This window comes from Marmota marmota, unplaced genomic scaffold, assembly GCF_001458135.2.
Source record: "Marmota marmota marmota unplaced genomic scaffold, marMar, whole genome shotgun sequence".
Lineage (NCBI taxonomy): Eukaryota > Metazoa > Chordata > Mammalia > Rodentia > Sciuridae > Marmota > Marmota marmota.
The window spans coordinates 8,855,276-8,871,476 of NW_026000241.1; the positions used below are offsets into that span (position 1 = coordinate 8,855,276).

At 53.7% G+C, this 16,201-nt stretch overlaps 1 protein-coding gene across 2 annotated transcripts; it reads left to right on the forward strand.

Annotated features, from left to right (window-relative positions):
- Positions 1-4,256: 4,256 nt before the first annotated feature.
- Positions 4,257-9,944, forward strand: Myl3 (myosin light chain 3). 2 transcript variants are annotated; one of them, XM_015489355.2, is made up of 7 exons: positions 4,258-4,469; positions 6,811-6,838; positions 6,950-7,099; positions 7,733-7,906; positions 8,912-8,989; positions 9,090-9,129; positions 9,256-9,466. In XM_015489355.2, exons 1-6 carry the CDS (start codon positions 4,335-4,337, stop codon positions 9,116-9,118), a joined length of 594 nt encoding a protein of 197 aa, XP_015344841.1. In that variant the 5' UTR covers positions 4,258-4,334; the 3' UTR covers positions 9,119-9,129; positions 9,256-9,466. The 2 variants fall into 2 exon arrangements, with proteins under 2 accessions (XP_048650924.1, XP_015344841.1); XM_048794967.1 differs by lacking the exons at positions 8,912-8,989; positions 9,090-9,129; positions 9,256-9,466 and adding exons at positions 8,092-8,106; positions 9,877-9,944 and having other exon boundaries at positions 4,257-4,469.
- The last annotated feature ends 6,257 nt before the right edge of the window (positions 9,945-16,201 follow it).

The window sequence follows — 16,201 nt, forward strand, 5'->3', positions numbered from 1 at the left end:
GGTTTTTTTTTTTTTTTTTTTTTTTTTGGTACCAGGAATTGAACACAGAGGTGCTGCACTGAGTCATATCATTCCAATCCTTTTCGAAAAAAAAAAATATTTAGAGACAGGGTCTCTCTAAGTTGCTTAGGGCCTCCTAAGTTGATGAGTCTTGCTTTGAATTTGCAATCCTCCTGCCTCAGACTCTCCAGCTGCTGGGCGTGCATGTCTAGGGTTTTGTTTGGGGTTACAGTCCTAGAGTTCAAAGTTCTGGGTCCTGGATCTTGAGACCTGGATCTAGGGTCTAGGTTTAGAATCCTGGGTCCAGACTGGGCCCAGTAGTATCAGCCTGTGATCCCAATGACTTTGGAGGCTGAGGCAGGTGGAGTGTAAATTTGACACCAATCTGGGCAATTTAAGGAGACTCTGTCTCAAAATTGAAAAAAAAATAACTGTGGTTGTAGCTCAGTGGTAGAGTGCCACTAGACTCAATCCCCAGCACTGCAAGAAAAAAAAAAAAAAAAAAAGAAATCCTGGGCCCTGGGGTCTAGACTATGGATTCAGGGTCGGAGTGCTCAGAGTCTAGTCCTGGTCTCTGGATTTTGGGTTCCAAATGTAGGGTTCAGATTGTGAGGTCTGAGTCTGGGGACAGTGTTGTGGTTTCCAGGTTCCAGGTTTGGGGTTCAGGAACTAAAGAGCAGTTCCCATCCCTTCTACGCCCCCTGCTGGCCGGCCATTATGGTCAAGTTAGTTGTGGGGGGGTTACTCTTACTTCTTCAGGCTGTTAAGAAGTCTCAGCGGTGGATGGGAGAGTGGCATAAGGAATAAACGTGAATTGGGGTGGGCAGGAGGAGATGGCTGGAGGTCTTGGGGGCAACTGCTGTCTGCATTACTATCCTGAGGGGCCCTCTGCAGTGGCTCCTGTCAGTTGTTTGGCAGATTCCATTTCCCCTCACCCTACTGCAGAGGTAGGTTTGGGAAAGGGGTTTTTATCCCTCTCTGAGAGGTGGGTAAACTGAGAAACTTGGGACATTTGTTCAGCCAACATTGATTAAATGCCTACTGTGTATCGGATTCTGGGGATATATAGCTGTGTGTGCAAGAGAGAAGATTTCTGCTGCGACAGTTACCACTCATGGGAGGGAGGACACATCTGGGAGATAGGAGAACAAAAACGAGCTCATTTTAGGGTGTGCATGGATAGGGAGTCAGGAGAGAGATAGGGCAGAGGCAGCAGGCAGGCTCCTCATAGGAGTAGACATCTCCATGAGACCAGAAAGTGACAAGGAGCAGAGGCCAGAGTCCCAGGCATTTGTATGGAGATGGGAGAGGGGAGCAGCCTGTGCAAAGTCCCTGGGGGTGGATGGGAGTGGGCTGGGAAGAACCTGGAAGGCAGCCCATGTGGCTAGGGCTCTCCTGCCTCAACACATGGGGCCCTCAGAAATCAGGGCCCACATCTTTCACTGTGTTCCCCTTGTCTGAGGACAGAGGGAGGTAAGTTGGCTGCCCCCAGAGAGGGATATGCATCTGACTGGGTCACAGCTCAGACATCAGAGTTTGCGGAGCTCTCTAAGCCCCTTGGGCTTTGCCAGAATCTTGCTTGCTAAGCTGATATTCCTAGAAGCTCAGTCTGGGACCTGGAAGAGAGGGGTCAGGGCCAGGCCCTCCCTGCCCACCTGCCCATTCATAATCTTGCTGCTGGCTTCTGATAACCAATCTTGTTGGAAGCAGAGGGGTCAGACCCTGGGAGGGCATTAGCAGCCCCTGCTAGGAGCCAGGCATCTGCTATTGATTTGAGTGTGGTCCTGTGGGGACGCCTGGGGCACTGTTGCTCCAGGAGCTCACAGGGGAGTCCAAGAGTCACTCAGAAAGAGGCCTGGCCCAGCCTCCCTGTGAGCCCTGGTGAGGAAATGGGATTGCAGGAGCATGCCTGTCCTGTGTATAAGGAAGGGGACCAAGACACACTTTCCCTCCTACCACCCTCCTCTGGGTGGCACTACAAGGCTCTGGCTGGATAGCCTGTCCACCTGGTCTACAGACCTGGAAGCTGGGCCAGGATGCTCATGTCAATCACCCCTGTCTGAGTCAGTATTGGGTGGTTTCCAAGGGATGACAGTTGTGTGAGGATGAAAGAAATGTGCGGGGGGGGGGGGGCAAGGGTGTCTGGGTGATGGNCACTGCAGTCACTCTCCCCAAAGTCAAGGTCACATCAGGGAAAGGAGCTTGGGGGAAGGGTGTCTGGGTGATCCTGTGCATATGTCTTCTCTCCTGGGCTTTGGTTTTGCCCTGATGAATGAAAGGGAATTGAGTAGTGTTTTTTTGGATTTCCTGTGAGTGGCTGGGGCCACTGTGGGATGTCCAGAGTCAACTCTCCTGAGGGTGAGCAGGCACAGGCCATGGGGCCCAGGGGTCTGTCTCTGTAGCCCCCCTAAGGCTGTCTTCTCCTTTTGTGGTATTTCTGGATGTCTCTGCAGACCCTCTCCCGCCACCTCTTCTTTCTCAATAGTGTTGCCAAACATCTGGAAGAAAAGTGAAAAACTTGCCCCCCCAACCCCGGATGTTGTCAGATTTCCAGATGTGGGGTGTTCTGCCCTCCAGATGAAGGCAGGAATGTGCTCCAGCTGGGGGTGGGGGAGAGAGGGACCCAGTTCTGGACTGTTGATCCTTCATAGTAAGGCCGAGTGACAGGATGACTGGGACCCAGGCCCTGCAGGAAGATGGTGGGGTATCCCAGGTAGAGGCCCTGATGTTTCCCCCTCTCAGGCTTGAGCTACCGCCCCTCTCCACACTTGGGAAGTCTCTTGGGGCCTGGGGGTGGGGACACTGCCTCTGAAGTTTCTATCAAAGGCTCTAGGCACTTAAAAATAACCAGGAACACCCTCTTCCTACCCCCCAGGCACAGACACTGGGCAGGGAACAGAGCCCAATGTGTTTGCAAGATGTCCCCTCTCTCTGGAAAGGCCTTATGCCACCTCAGCCTCCCCTACCTCCCCAAATGGTGGCTCAGCCAGGGTGTGTTCTGTCACCGCCATTTGCTGTGGGCTAAGCACCAAAGGTTAGCTCCAAGGACTGGGCACTCTCGGATAAGCCTTGGAGGGGTGGGAGCTGGGAGTGGGCATGGAAGGGTAGGAACTGAGAAGACTGTCTTGGGCTGGGACAAATCCTGCCCAACATCTTGGGGTCCTTCAGAGATACAGATTCTTTACTAAAATCCCGGGCAGAGAGAACTGTGGGGCAGTGTCAGAAAACTTCCTGGAAAGGGGGTGGTGGGGCTGAGTGTTGCAAGTGCCAAACAAAGGAGGGCTAAGGGCCCCAGGCAGAGGGCATAGTGGGAACTATGATCAGGCAGGGAGCTGGGCCCTGAGGTATGCAGGGAAAGGTAGGAGACTGGGTGCTGCTCAGGGAGGGCAGTGAGAAGCCAGGGGTAAGACCTGGGAAACTGACTTCAGGGCCAGGCACAGGCACCTAGGAGGGAGACTGTTGAACTGGCCTGGGGAAATGGCCCTTGAGACAGCCATTCTGTTGGCACTGGGTCTGCCTGGAGACCCTTGCACCCGTAGCCAGGGCTGCAGCTGCCTGCCATGGCCAGACACACACAGGCACAAGTAAGCACCCCGACACAAACACAGAGGCAACACCCAAACACACTCACACAGGCCCACACAGACACACATGCATACAGACACCCAGAAACAGACCCACCGAGACAGAGCACAGATACACAGACCCCCCGCCTCCTGCCAGACGTACACAGTGTGCAGAGATCCCACCACACAGAGACACCCAGGTGACTCACACAGATGTGCAGAGACCCCCTGCCACACACAGACACATTAACACACATCCTGGCCTCCCCTTCCCCTACACAGAGACAGACACACTGACACAGGGGATTCCCTGCCCAGATGGGAAGTTAACTCCAGAGGTGTCCTTGGGTAACCCAGGCTTCCCGCCCCCAACAGTACTCAGCATGCACCATCCAACTTTCTACACCTGTTCAATTTATTGACCTGCTGAGGGGCAGCAGGGCCCTGGTGGTGTGCATAAGCCTGTGCTGAGCAGTGGCATCCGACTGCCCCCACTCACCCTCCCTCTCCTCAACAGGTGATTGGGAGGAATGAGAGCCCTCCCTTTCCCCCCACCCTTTCTGGGCCTGAACAATGCCCTCTCCAGGCCCCAAAATAGCCCCTGAGCTGAGCCAATGTCCTTTTATGGCCCTGTCCCTATTGTGCATGGCGGGGGTGGGGCTGGGGTCATGAGGTGTCCACCGCAGGATAAAGGCCTGGGCACAGGACGCTCACCTACCCTGCTCTCTGCATTCTTCTCTCACGTCCCTCTCTGTGCTTGCAGCTCCCATGGCCCCCAAAAAGCCAGAGCCCAAGAAGGATGATGCCAAGGCAGCCCCTAAAGCAGCTGCAGCTCCCGCACCTGCACCTGCACCCGAGCCCGAGCGCCCCAAGGAGGTTGAATTCGATGCCTCCAAGATCAAGGTGGGTGTGGGTACTGGGTTGAGGTAGGAGGGGCTGAGGAGATGAGTAGATCCCACAGTGGATCTACTCCAGGGTCAGGCCAAGCTCCGGAAGTGAGCACTGAGCGGAAGCTGGGAATGTCTATGCCGAGGTTGGACAAGCCCTGCCTGCTTCAGGTATTGGGAGGGTGACAGCAGGAGAAATGGGCGATATCATGTAGGACTTCCCTGGTGCTACTGAGAACCTGGGCACTCTAAGAATGGAGTCTGGCCTGGGGTTTGAAAGAAACACCTTTTCAGTGGTTCTAGAAACTCCTTGGGGAACCTTGGTGCCAACTAATCCTCTTCAGCCCTCAAATCCTAGAGCCAGACGGGGGTGGGGGTCTTCCTTGTCTGGCTGGGGTGTCCCAAGTCCATGCCAAGCCCCCTAGGGTGGACGGAATGGAGAGCGATGGCTAGTGAGGCCTCTGTCCAGGATCACCCCTATCAAGACTTCTTCTTCTTTTTTATATCTTTGTTTTATTTATTTATTTTATGTGGTACTGAGGATCGAACCCAGGGCCTCATGCATGCGAGGCAAGTGCTCGACCACTAAGCTACAACCCCAGCCCCGCTATCAAGACTTCTGAGCCCAGAGCTGATGGAGCCCTCTTGGGCCTCAGCTTGAGGGTGGGGAAATCAAGGCACAGACTGAATAAATCATGCAGGAAGCTGATTGTGGAGCCCGGATCAGTGGCCCCAGGAGCCCTTCCTGGCTGGGAAGTCTCTCCCAGAGTCTAAACTTGGAGGACGAACCATGACTCCCACCTGTGGCATCCGCATAGCAGCACGCGCGGCGTCCTGCCTGCTCTCCGTTCTTGGCTGGCCAGCAGCCACTGCTGCCCCAGCTGCCTCCTGAGGGGCCCTTCCCATTCCTGCATGTTCAGCAAGATCTGCCCTCATCTGTACAGATCCTCCTCCTGGCCATGAGCCTGCCCAGAGACACCACCCTCTGTGCCTGTAGACACAGGCTCAAACCCAAAGTCTGCTACGCCTTAGGAGATAAGCTCCTTTCCTACGCAGAGGTTTGGTTTCCTCGACTGTGAAACGGGATGATAAGCCCCCTTTTCAGGGGCTGCTGGGAGCTGTTTAGTGCACAGGCACCCCTCAGTTATCTACTGTCCTCCTGCCACCTGCAGGGCCCAGGCTTGCATCCTGCAGGCCCCCTGGTGAGGCTCTGAGCACCTGGGGACCCATGGTAAAATTGTCCAGTCTCACTAGGCTCTGAGAGGTGGTGATGATGAGGTCCCTCATGTGTCCCCCTTCTCCTCAACCCAGCTGGGCGGTGAAGGGCACAGCCTTTGCCAGGGAAACGAATTGTACCAGGTTTCCTTGTGGAGAGAGCTCTCAGGAGTGACAAATTGTTCTTTCCAACACTGAGTTGAGACAAAAACCAGGAGGGACAACCATGCAGGGTGGAAGGGACAGGGTGTCCCTCGGCACTGGCATGCACTATGGAGGTTGGTGGGGCTCTGAGGGAGTGGCAGTGAGAGAGGTGCCAGTCATGTCCCCTTCCCCCAAGCTCCTTTCCCTGATGTGACCTTGACTTTGGGGAGAGTGACTGCAGTGATAAAAATAGATCTGGTATCAGGTGAGGAGGGGGACACTGGGTCCCAGGAGGCCTCCTGACCTCAGGGTGGCCTCAAAGTGGCTTCAGCAAATACTCGGCAGCACAGCCCTGGCCGCAGGCTGTACTGAAGTAGGAGAGCCTCCTTGAGGCCTACAGACAGGACATGTGACACAGGTATAGGTGGGGCCCTGTGAATGACAGCACTCAGCCTTGAGGGACCCAGGGGACTCTGCAAGGAGTAGACACATGCAGACACACACATGTGAATTCCACGTTGACACACTGTGCCTCTGGCCTGCAGCCTCACTTTTACCATTTAGTTTCCCCAAACTTCCATGTCATTCATGTTGATCGTCTTGCCCACAGGACCCCAGGCAAAGCCAGCCTGGTCAGACCTGTGGGCTTTAGGCACATTTGTCTAGAACCAGGGTACCAGGTAAGGCCCACAGTGGGCTGAGGCCTAGGGATGCTAGGAAACCCCCCTACTGTCACCCTCTAGCTATGGCCCACCAGGCATCAGGATCTGGTACCCACAGACCCAAGGCCTTCATATGGGACAGCAAGGGAGGGGTTGGGAGGTAGGTGGACGTCAAGGTAGACAACAAAGAGGTCTTGGGTGGTAGAGGCTAGGATGTTAGAATAGGGGAAAGCTAGAACAGAAAGGGCCTGGGGCCTGGGCTGGTCAGGAGTGACCAGGAGGAGGCCTGGCTCCACCCCATGAGCCAGGAATTGAGTCTTTGGGGCCTCTTTTCAGATCGAGTTCACGCCGGAGCAGATTGAAGGTGAGCAGGCTCTTGAGCCCAGGGCTCCCTGGTGTGAGGGTCCCGCAGTGGTGTGGGGGAGTGGGGTGGGCTCCCCTTGAAGAGCCCACAGCTCACTGCCCTCTCCTGCAGAGTTCAAGGAAGCCTTCATGCTGTTTGACCGCACACCCAAGGGTGAGATGAAGATCACTTACGGGCAGTGTGGGGATGTCCTGCGGGCGCTGGGCCAGAACCCCACACAAGCCGAAGTGCTCCGTGTCCTGGGGAAGCCAAAACAAGAAGGTAGTGCACCCTGTCCAGGAGCCCCACAATGCTAGTCCCAGGGGATTCTGTAGGGTGGGTTGCCACCAGTGGGTGGGGCTGCAGTGAACCTCCCCGCCCTGCCCTGTCATTCCTCTCATCATTCAGATGAGGACGTGGTGGCTGGATGTGGGGCTGTGTTGGCAGGGCGACAAGCAGGATGGTTTGCTGGACCATCTGGCCCCATGTTGGTTGGCCAGGCGTCCTGGTCACTGGGGACTGACCACCTAGGCTGCTTACTTCGTTCCCAGGAAGAATGAAACCCAGGCCTTCATCACAGGTCCAGGGAAGGCCTCTGATTGGCCCAGATGCCGCTGACCCAACACAGATAGTGGGGAGGGTGAGGTCCATAAGAAAATGACTTTAACAAAGGACAGAGCCCACTGTGATTGTGCAGGGCAGCAAACTATCCTGTGAACAGCAAAGGATGTACAAACTGCATTTCTCAGTAGACTGTAAAGTGCCTTGTGGTGGTGACATGCTTTTGTAAATGGCAAACTAGTGTAGACGCTTTGGGAACTGTGTAAAAGGTGATGGCTTCTCATTAAAAGGCACAAGGGAAGGATGTGCCCATCCCATCCCTCTAACCGGGGACTTGGGCTCATCTCTCTGCAGAACTTAATAACAAGATGATGGATTTTGAAACGTTCCTGCCCATGCTCCAGCACATATCCAAGAATAAGGACACGGGCACATATGAGGACTTCGTGGAGGGGCTGCGGGTCTTCGACAAGGAGGGCAACGGCACTGTTATGGGTGCCGAGCTCCGCCACGTGCTGGCCACACTGGGTGAGGGCAGCTTCCCCACCTGGCTCTTTCTCCAGGGGCATCCTGAGTTTGGCGTCTGCTGGGCCCACATCTCATCTGTGAAATGGAGATAGTCACACAGTCAAGGTCTCTCAGTGGCAGGTGACAGAAATGCCATTTAGGCAGGGAATATGGAATGCATGTTGGTGCCACTCACAGAACTGAAGGGAGATGGGAAGAGCTCTGGGGACAGGGCAGGGCTGGAGGTCAGCGGGGTCAACTTGGTGCTGGTGTTCAATGTTCTAAATGGCCAAGAAGGTCAAGATCACATGTCTGCTTCCTGGGTGGACTGTGCGGGGCATCCTCTGGGGCCTCTGTGGGTCCTGTGCATCTCCACTCACCCTCAAAATCAGGTGCCTGGATGGTGGGGCCCTCCCCTTCTCCTCAGACTGACTTTTTTTTCTGCAGCAAACATTTATTGAGTGCTTGCTGTGTTCAGTCCTGTGCTGTTGTCTGGGATTGTGTGTGTGTGTGTGTGTGTGTGTGTGTGTATGGGGAGGTGGAGGTGCCAGGGGAGGCTGGGGGGCAGGGAAGCTGCAGTTGGTAGAGTCGGGAAAATGCCGGACTTGTTTGTGGAGCAGTAGGTGGTGTCTTGGTCCCCTTCACAATCATCCCCCAAAGTCCAGCTCTGCCCCATGAGTCCTTCCATTAGCCTCAAGGTGTGTGGGGGGGAGACTGGTCTCCTCTCTTATAGAGAGAGCCCCTGTCAGCCTAGTGGGGACAGAGAATAGTATAGTATACATGGTCATTTATATACCAAGGTGCCTAGACTTGGAGAAGTCACCAGGGACCCACCCCAGGCCCTGCCCTTCTGACTTGTCACTTGTGCTCAGACCTCAAAGGTGGGGGTGGTAGCTGTGGCCTTGTGAGCAATGCTGGCTGTGGGAATTCCAGAGAGGCAGACCCACCATCCAGGGGGATTCGGTGAGTCCCCTCCTCCCCCATCACACCTCCGGAAGATGCTAACTCAGCTTCCTGCCCTCCCAGGGGAGAGGCTGACAGAGGATGAGGTGGAGAAATTGATGGCTGGGCAAGAGGACTCCAATGGCTGCATCAACTATGAAGGTGGGCACAGCAGGGCAGCGGGTGTTCTGGGAGGGGGAGCCCAAGGACCCAGCTCCACCTGGCTGCCCAGGGCTGAGCTGTTAATCCCTTTCCCCTTTAGCATTTGTGAAGCATATCATGGCCAGCTGAGCCTCCCACAGGTGAGACCCCTGCTCCCTTCCACACCTCCGGCTGACTCTCCCGACTCCAGCAACATCCGTACTCGGTTGGCAAGTGCCACCTCCATGGGCCCCTCCTCTGTAACCTGTGGCTGCCTTTGTTGTCAGGGAGCCCAGGGAGGGCGAGCTGGGATGTCTCATCTCCCGTCGTGATGCTGACACCAGTGGCCTGGAGCTGTGGGAAGGAGGGGAGTGGACCAAGACTCCCGCACAAGCCCTCAGACCTCTGCCCGGTTGTCATCTCTGCCTGGGGCTGTGCTCATTGTGACTGCATTCTGTCTCCATCCAGGGCCTTATAAATAAATGACTTCCTCCTTTCCTTCTTTCTTCTTTTCCTTTCTTTTTCCCTCCCCCCTTTCCTTCCTTTCTCCAACTTCTCCTTCCCTCGATCCCTCCTACCCTCTTTCCTCTCAGTGGACCTCTGATCAACTTGGGTCTGTTCTATGGGCCACGGACAGCGGGGTGGGATCAGGGTTGAACTAGAGGAGTTCTAGTCTCCTTCCTTTGCTCTTGCTCTCCCACCCGCCTCTGGAGATGGCAGCCATGCTGAGGCCACTAGCCCAAGGCTGTCACTGGGAGCCTGACACTGGGAGTCTGAGAAAACAGGAATTAAAAAAATCAGGCCCAGAGCTGCCCATGTCACAGGTGGGCAAGGGAATGGCCTTGCCTGAGTCACACTGGGAATGGGTGGCAGGGTAGGGGCTCACTTTGTCCCTGGGCTGCCTGAGGGTGGTGTGGGAAGTCTGTGTGTATGTGAGTGTGTCAGGATTGAGTTTGTGTGAAGAATGTGTATACAGAGGGTGAGTGTGTCACAGGAGGCTCTAACTTCCTGCTTTTATCCTCTCAGCACACCCGGAGCCTGAGGGAGAAAGCTGGGAGGTGGTTGACATAATGAGGTCATGGGGTCAGGGGTTATCCGAAAAGGTAATAGTTGGACAAAGATTAAAGGAGAGGAATTAAAAAGAAGTCCTGTAAATCAACAACAACTACAAAAACCCAAACAACCTGATTAAAAACTGAGCAAAAAGGCTGGAATGACATTCCTATAAAGAAGATACATAAATGGTCAAAAAACACATGCAAAACTGCCCAGTGTTAGTAATCGTTGAGGGCAAGGTGAATCCAAACTACAAGAGAGGCAGGGCTTGGAGGGGCATATCTGTAATCCCAGTCTCTCTGGAGGCTGAGGCAGGAGAATTGCGAGTTCAAAGCCAGCCTCAGCAACTTAGTGAGGCCCTAAGCAACTCAGCAAGAACCTCTCTCTTGAGCTGGAGATGTGGCTCAAGCGGTAGCGCACTCGCCAGGCATGCCTGCAGCCCGGGTTTGATCCTCAGCACCACATACAAACAAAGATGTTTTCCGCTGAAAAACTAAAAAATAAATAAATATTAAAATTCTCTCTCTCTCTCTCTCTCTCTCTCTCTCTTTAAAAAAAAAAAAAGATCCTGTCTCTAAATAAAATAATGGAAAAGGGCTCAGTGGTAGAGTACCTCTGGGATCAGTCCCTGGTACCAATCCACCAACCAAGAAACAAACAAAAACTATTGGAGATGCTGCTTCCCACCCATTAGGTTGGTGGCTATAAAAACAACAATAACAACAACAGTAGAAAATTTCAAGTGTTGGTGAGGATGTGGAGAAACTGGAGCCCTTGTGCACTGTTGGTAGGAATGCAAGATGGTGCAGCAACCATGGAAGAGCATGGTAGGTCCTCCGAAGGATAAAAAATAGAGTGACCATATGACACAGTAATTCCACTTCTGAGTATATATCCCAAATAATTGAAAATAGGGTCTTGAATAGGTATTTGTACACTGATGTTCATAGTAGTGTTATTCACAATAGCCAAAAGATGGAAACAACTTAATGTCTACCAGTGGATGAATAGATAAGCAAAATGTAGCATATATGTGTGATGGAATAGTATTCAGCCTTAAAGAGGAAGAATTCTGACACATGCTACAGCATGGATGGGATTTGGGTTGTCCCAGAATTTTCTTTCTGGGGATGCTGTCTGTGAGCGGAAGTCCTGAGCAGGGATTGTAGGGGTGCTCCAAGTCATCACTAGGCAAGAACCTTCAAGTTCACATCTATCTCAGATCCCAGGGCACATGTGTCCTGCTCAGTCAAGAATGCCTGCCTAACTCCAAAGATCTCCCCATCTTGCAGACTCCCCTATTCCTGGGAGCTATCAGCTCACTCACCTTGGCTTGGTAGTGGAAGGGAGCATCCTAGAGGACCCTCGTACTCTGTGCCTTCCCCAGTCTTATATAGATGAGGAGGGGACAGGATGGAGGTGACTGGTGGGGGCAGGACCAGGACAACTGTGTTTGATGAGCCCTGGCTCATGCTGTTTGGTCCCACTTTTTGAGACACAGCTCTACTTAGAATGTGTCTCTGTCCCTGCCACAGCCACATTGCCCCTCTGGGGCCCTTTACATGTTCTATGTGGCTGTACTGACCACGTGTCATTCCTAAACTTGGGTCATTGGCTGTGGGTATTTGAGCCAGGTGGACAGGGAGGCAGCTCTTCCCCGGCAGGCTCACCTGAGGTGGCACTCAGCTGCACAGGTGAGCCTCCTCCTTGCTCAGCATCCCCGATATGCCTGACCAGGGAGATTACATGCATTTCTGTGTTCTTGGGTGTCTGCATGTGCCCATCTACAAGCATGCATGTGTGTCCGTGACTGTGAATGAGCTTGTGTTCACACTTTGTATGTGTGTGTGTCTGTGAGTGTGTAGGTGCACTTGTGCCCATTTGTCTGTGCATCTGTACCTGTGTGTTTGCCGCTGTGTGTGCATGAGTGAGCGTGTCTGTGGGTCTGCGGGCTTGTCTAAGTGTGTCCGTGCTGGGGGTCTCTGCTGAGTCAGCCCTGGTGCTGGGCGGGCGGCACTGCCAGCCAGGCTGTGGCCTCCCCACAGTTGCATAAACACAGGTCCCAGCTCCCCCCTCAAGCAGGGTGGTCCAGCCTGTGGCCCCGCTGCTGGTGGAATGTGATAGGAAGGGGTAAAGGGTTTGTCCTCCCAGCGTGGTCCCCTCCAGGGCTCAAGTGCCAGGTCATATGCCCCATGAGGCTGAGGTCTGATCTGAGGTCTCTGCCTCACTTTGCTCATCTGGCCTGGACCTAATCTCTGAGCTCGCTCTATGGTGGCGGGAATAGCCGCCTGCCTCTCCAATCCTTAGGAGGCTGAGGGCGATGGACTGAGGGCAGAGTTAAGCCTCAGAACCCCAGACAGGGTTCCACAGTCCCTTTGACATTGCAGAACCTTAGAAGGTCCAGTGACATCGTGGGGAACAGATATTGCAGTAGATCCTCAGAACGTTTTTTAGGGCAGAGGTTTGGGGTCTGGAACTTAAACTCAAAAGACAAAAATATTGTGGGAGCTGGGCCCTGTGACAGATCCAGAACAAATCATTCCTCTGCTGCTCTGATGTCCTGTATGGCCACCCATTGCTCTTGGCAGCCTTCCAACATCCTGTGTTCTTCCAGACACCATCTCCAGGGACTCTGAGGTCACCAGGGGGACATGGATTAGATCGTATGGACGGGGGTGGTATAGGAAAGCCAGAAACTCAGGCTGAAACAGAATAAAATCTGGTGGGGTCTTGAAGTAGTTGGACATTGGATAAAAGTTTTTTTACTAGGTTTCAAGAAAGAAAAAAAAAATCAGACTGCAGGTGTGAGAAATTGGACTATAGGACCCAAAGCACTCGGCAGCAGAGGGGCTGACAGAAAGCTGAAGGCCTTAAATGAGATCAGGGTGTGGAGGAAAAGGGTCCAGACAGAGGAATGTATGAAACTGGGGAGGGGGGAAGAGGGGCCCAAGGAATTTGATACACAGCCCCTCGTGCTGCAGACATTAGGGGGTGCTTGGGGGCACATCTGTTGTGCTGTACTGTTGATCCTGAGGCCTTGGGTGGTGGCAGGGAATGTGGGGAGGGGTAAGGATGAGCCTGCCTGGGAAGAGAGTCACAACCCTCAGGAATGCTGACCCAGTCACCTCAGAGAATAGTAGGAGAACCAGGCCTTGAACCCATGACCCGGCACAGAAGTGGCTCCCTAGGCTTCTCCTAAGTCCCTTCCAACCAGCCCCAGTTCCGCCCTCTCCCAAATTTGGGGGTTATTTGTTCTCCGCCCTCCCAAAGCCACACAATCCTGGTTTGCCCAAACGCTGACGGAGCACTACTGGAATGTGGAGTGTGTGTGTCTGTGCACACAGGGTTCCCCCAGGCCCGACCGCCCAGCAGGCCCCCCTCCAGTCTTAGCATCCAGGGCCCAGGGCCTCCCTCTTGGACAGAGAAGGGCCTGGAATGTCACACAGGCCCCCTGCCTGCCCCCTCCTCCCCAGCCTGGCTGGGGGAGTCCGAGGTTCCACCTTGTCTTTCAAACTCTCTCCTTCTCTGGTCTACAGGTCCAGGTACCTCACATATCTACTTAGACCTCTGTGAGAATGGGTGAGTTGGTCCCTTTCTGGAGGGTGGATGGGGCTGGGGGTGGGGGCAGCTGGAAACTGGGATCCAGAGAAGGCAGAGATGGTGTCTCCTGGGAAAGCTCAGCTCTGGTCAACTTCTTGATCTTCATACCTTCGTGCAGCTGAACACAAGTGCCCGCCTTTGCTCATTACTCCTGTGCCCTGGCTCTGAAACTTCCCCTGAGTTCCTCTGCCATGTCACCCCAATCCTTGTCTCTTTCCCTCTGTCCCATGAAAGGCTCAGAAGCTCTTTAAAGGTGCTCCAGAATGACATCCCCACCCATGTCCTGAACCAGCGGGAAGAAGTTGTGAGCACCTTGTCTGGAGGGGGGTTGTGCAGGGAGAGAGTCCACTCCCATCCAGAAAGGCTGCAGAAGGGGTTCTTGGCTCTGGTGGAAAATGGAAGCACTTGGTGTCCCCCAGCTTCAGGGTCCAACCTATCGCAATACCTGAGAAAGTTTTCATGAGAGAAAAAAGTCGTATGCTGTGTGTTTTCCAGGAAGCTCAGTTTTATGTATCAAGGCCTGTCTTTCTTCCAAGATCATATACTACCTCCCCTGCACTTTTTTTTTTTTTTTTGTCTCAAGAATATCCTTTTGTTAACAAAACAATGATGATGGTAGCTGGCAGCTACTGTTTTCTAAGTCTTTACTTGGCAAAACAAAACCTTACAAGTCAGTCTTTACATTTTGAGGAAATTCGATAGAGACCCTCAACTGGGGCAGATCCATTTTAGGGCCAAAGTGGAATCAATCTACCTACCCACCATCCATCCATCTGTCCATCCATCCATCCATCCATCCATCCTCCATCGATAATGTAGCCATCAGGGCCTGACTATGCTTTACCAGAGGCCTAGTCTTATCAGTTGGAGGCAGGGACTGGGCAGGGCAGTGAAGGTGAACTCCTGCAGGTTGCAGGTATGGTCGGGGATGTGTGGGGCATGGCACACAGGAAAAGATGCCTCAGCTTCCTTCAAAAGAGTATTGGGACCCTGAGATTCTGAGTGTCCTTGAACTGATGGATGCCCATGACTGTTTCCACCTCTGGGACCTATAGCTGGAGGTGGGGAAGTCAGCAGCAGTGACCTCTTATCCCTAGTTGTAAGACGGGGGACGGGTTGGTGGCTGCTGTGACAGGAAGGCAAATGTTCGGTGTTTTCTAGACCAGGGAGAGGAGGAGGATGCTCAGACCAACATGCTACATGGCGCAGCTGAGTGGAGGGGCTGGGAGCCTCCAAGAGGGTGACATGACCAGTTACCATGGCTCTAGGCTGGGACAGCTCTATTCTCAGGGTCAGCTGGTGGCTGCTCCCTCTTAGGGACATCCCCTAGAGGGTGACTTCCTCATGATAAGGGAGTTCCTGGGGATCCTTCTGGAGAGTAGAGGTGTGGGCGGACCCTGGGCCCCCACAGTGGCTATGGACTCCAAGAACCCTCCAGGGCCACATCATAGAGTGACTCTTACTTTCCTGGGCACATGGTAATGCTGTCATTAAGCCCCATTCCTAGGTGGAGATGGCTGGCTGTAGGGTTGCTGGGGCAAGATGGTCTCAGAGTGTTGCGTCAAGAGTGACCACTAGACTTAGCATCCCCAGTCTGCCTGCCCCATCTGGGCTCCTGCTTCTGTGGCCCTTTGGGTCACAGTCCCTCTCCTAGCTTCCCCTGAAGGCTGCCTCTACTTCCAAATCTCTAAATAGGCTCCCGGTCAGACCCACTAAATTTATCAGGACATGATGGTCACACATTTATTACATTCTCGGTCCTCTGCCAGGTGTCAGGATACTGTGAGCCAGTGGGAAAATACCTTGACTGAACTCCTAGGTCTTCTGTGTGCCTTTGTCTATGTTTCCAGAGGTATCCAGCTGCCCCTGAATGAGTGAGAAGGAACCCCCAATTCTGTGTATCTGGAGGGGGTATGGTGTCTGCCAGCTCCAGACTTTGACCTAAAAGTTGGGCAGGAAGGGGCCTCAGACACCTGTACCAGCCTCTTTTCCAGGGCCAGTTTGGCCAAGTTGCTGCTTGCTTGAATGCCCCTAGCAACAGAGATCTCATCCCCTGTTGAGGCAGCTGTATATAGACAATTCTCTGGCATAGTTGAAACATCCCAGCTAGGGCCTCCCCAGTTCTCTGCAACTGAGACCCTAGAACTGTTTTTCATTCACCTGGCTTTTTGATGATCCACTAGCTTTCTCCAGCCCTGCCATTTTTAGGGTGATCCTTTGCTCCAGAATGGACCTTGCCCTTTGTAAGACCACTGACTCATTGGGGGCTCAGTGTACTAGGGCCCAGGGCAGTACACAGACCCTGAGAACTGCCCTAGTATCCACTCCAGGAGAGGGAAGCAAGGGTTGGCTGTGTATCATACAGGGCCACTGAGGTCCCCTGTGTGGAAAGTGGAGCAGAGTGGGGTGAATAGAAGCATGTGATAGGAGGGTGAGTGAGGCCGTATCAGGGTGGGGATAAATTCAAGTGAAGACTGTGGGGGGGGGGGGCCCTGTGGGTTGAGACCCCCTCGATCTCTGGCCTCAAGTTTTCCATGCTGGGGCTAGACTGGAGGTGTTGGAGATTCTGGGTGTTAT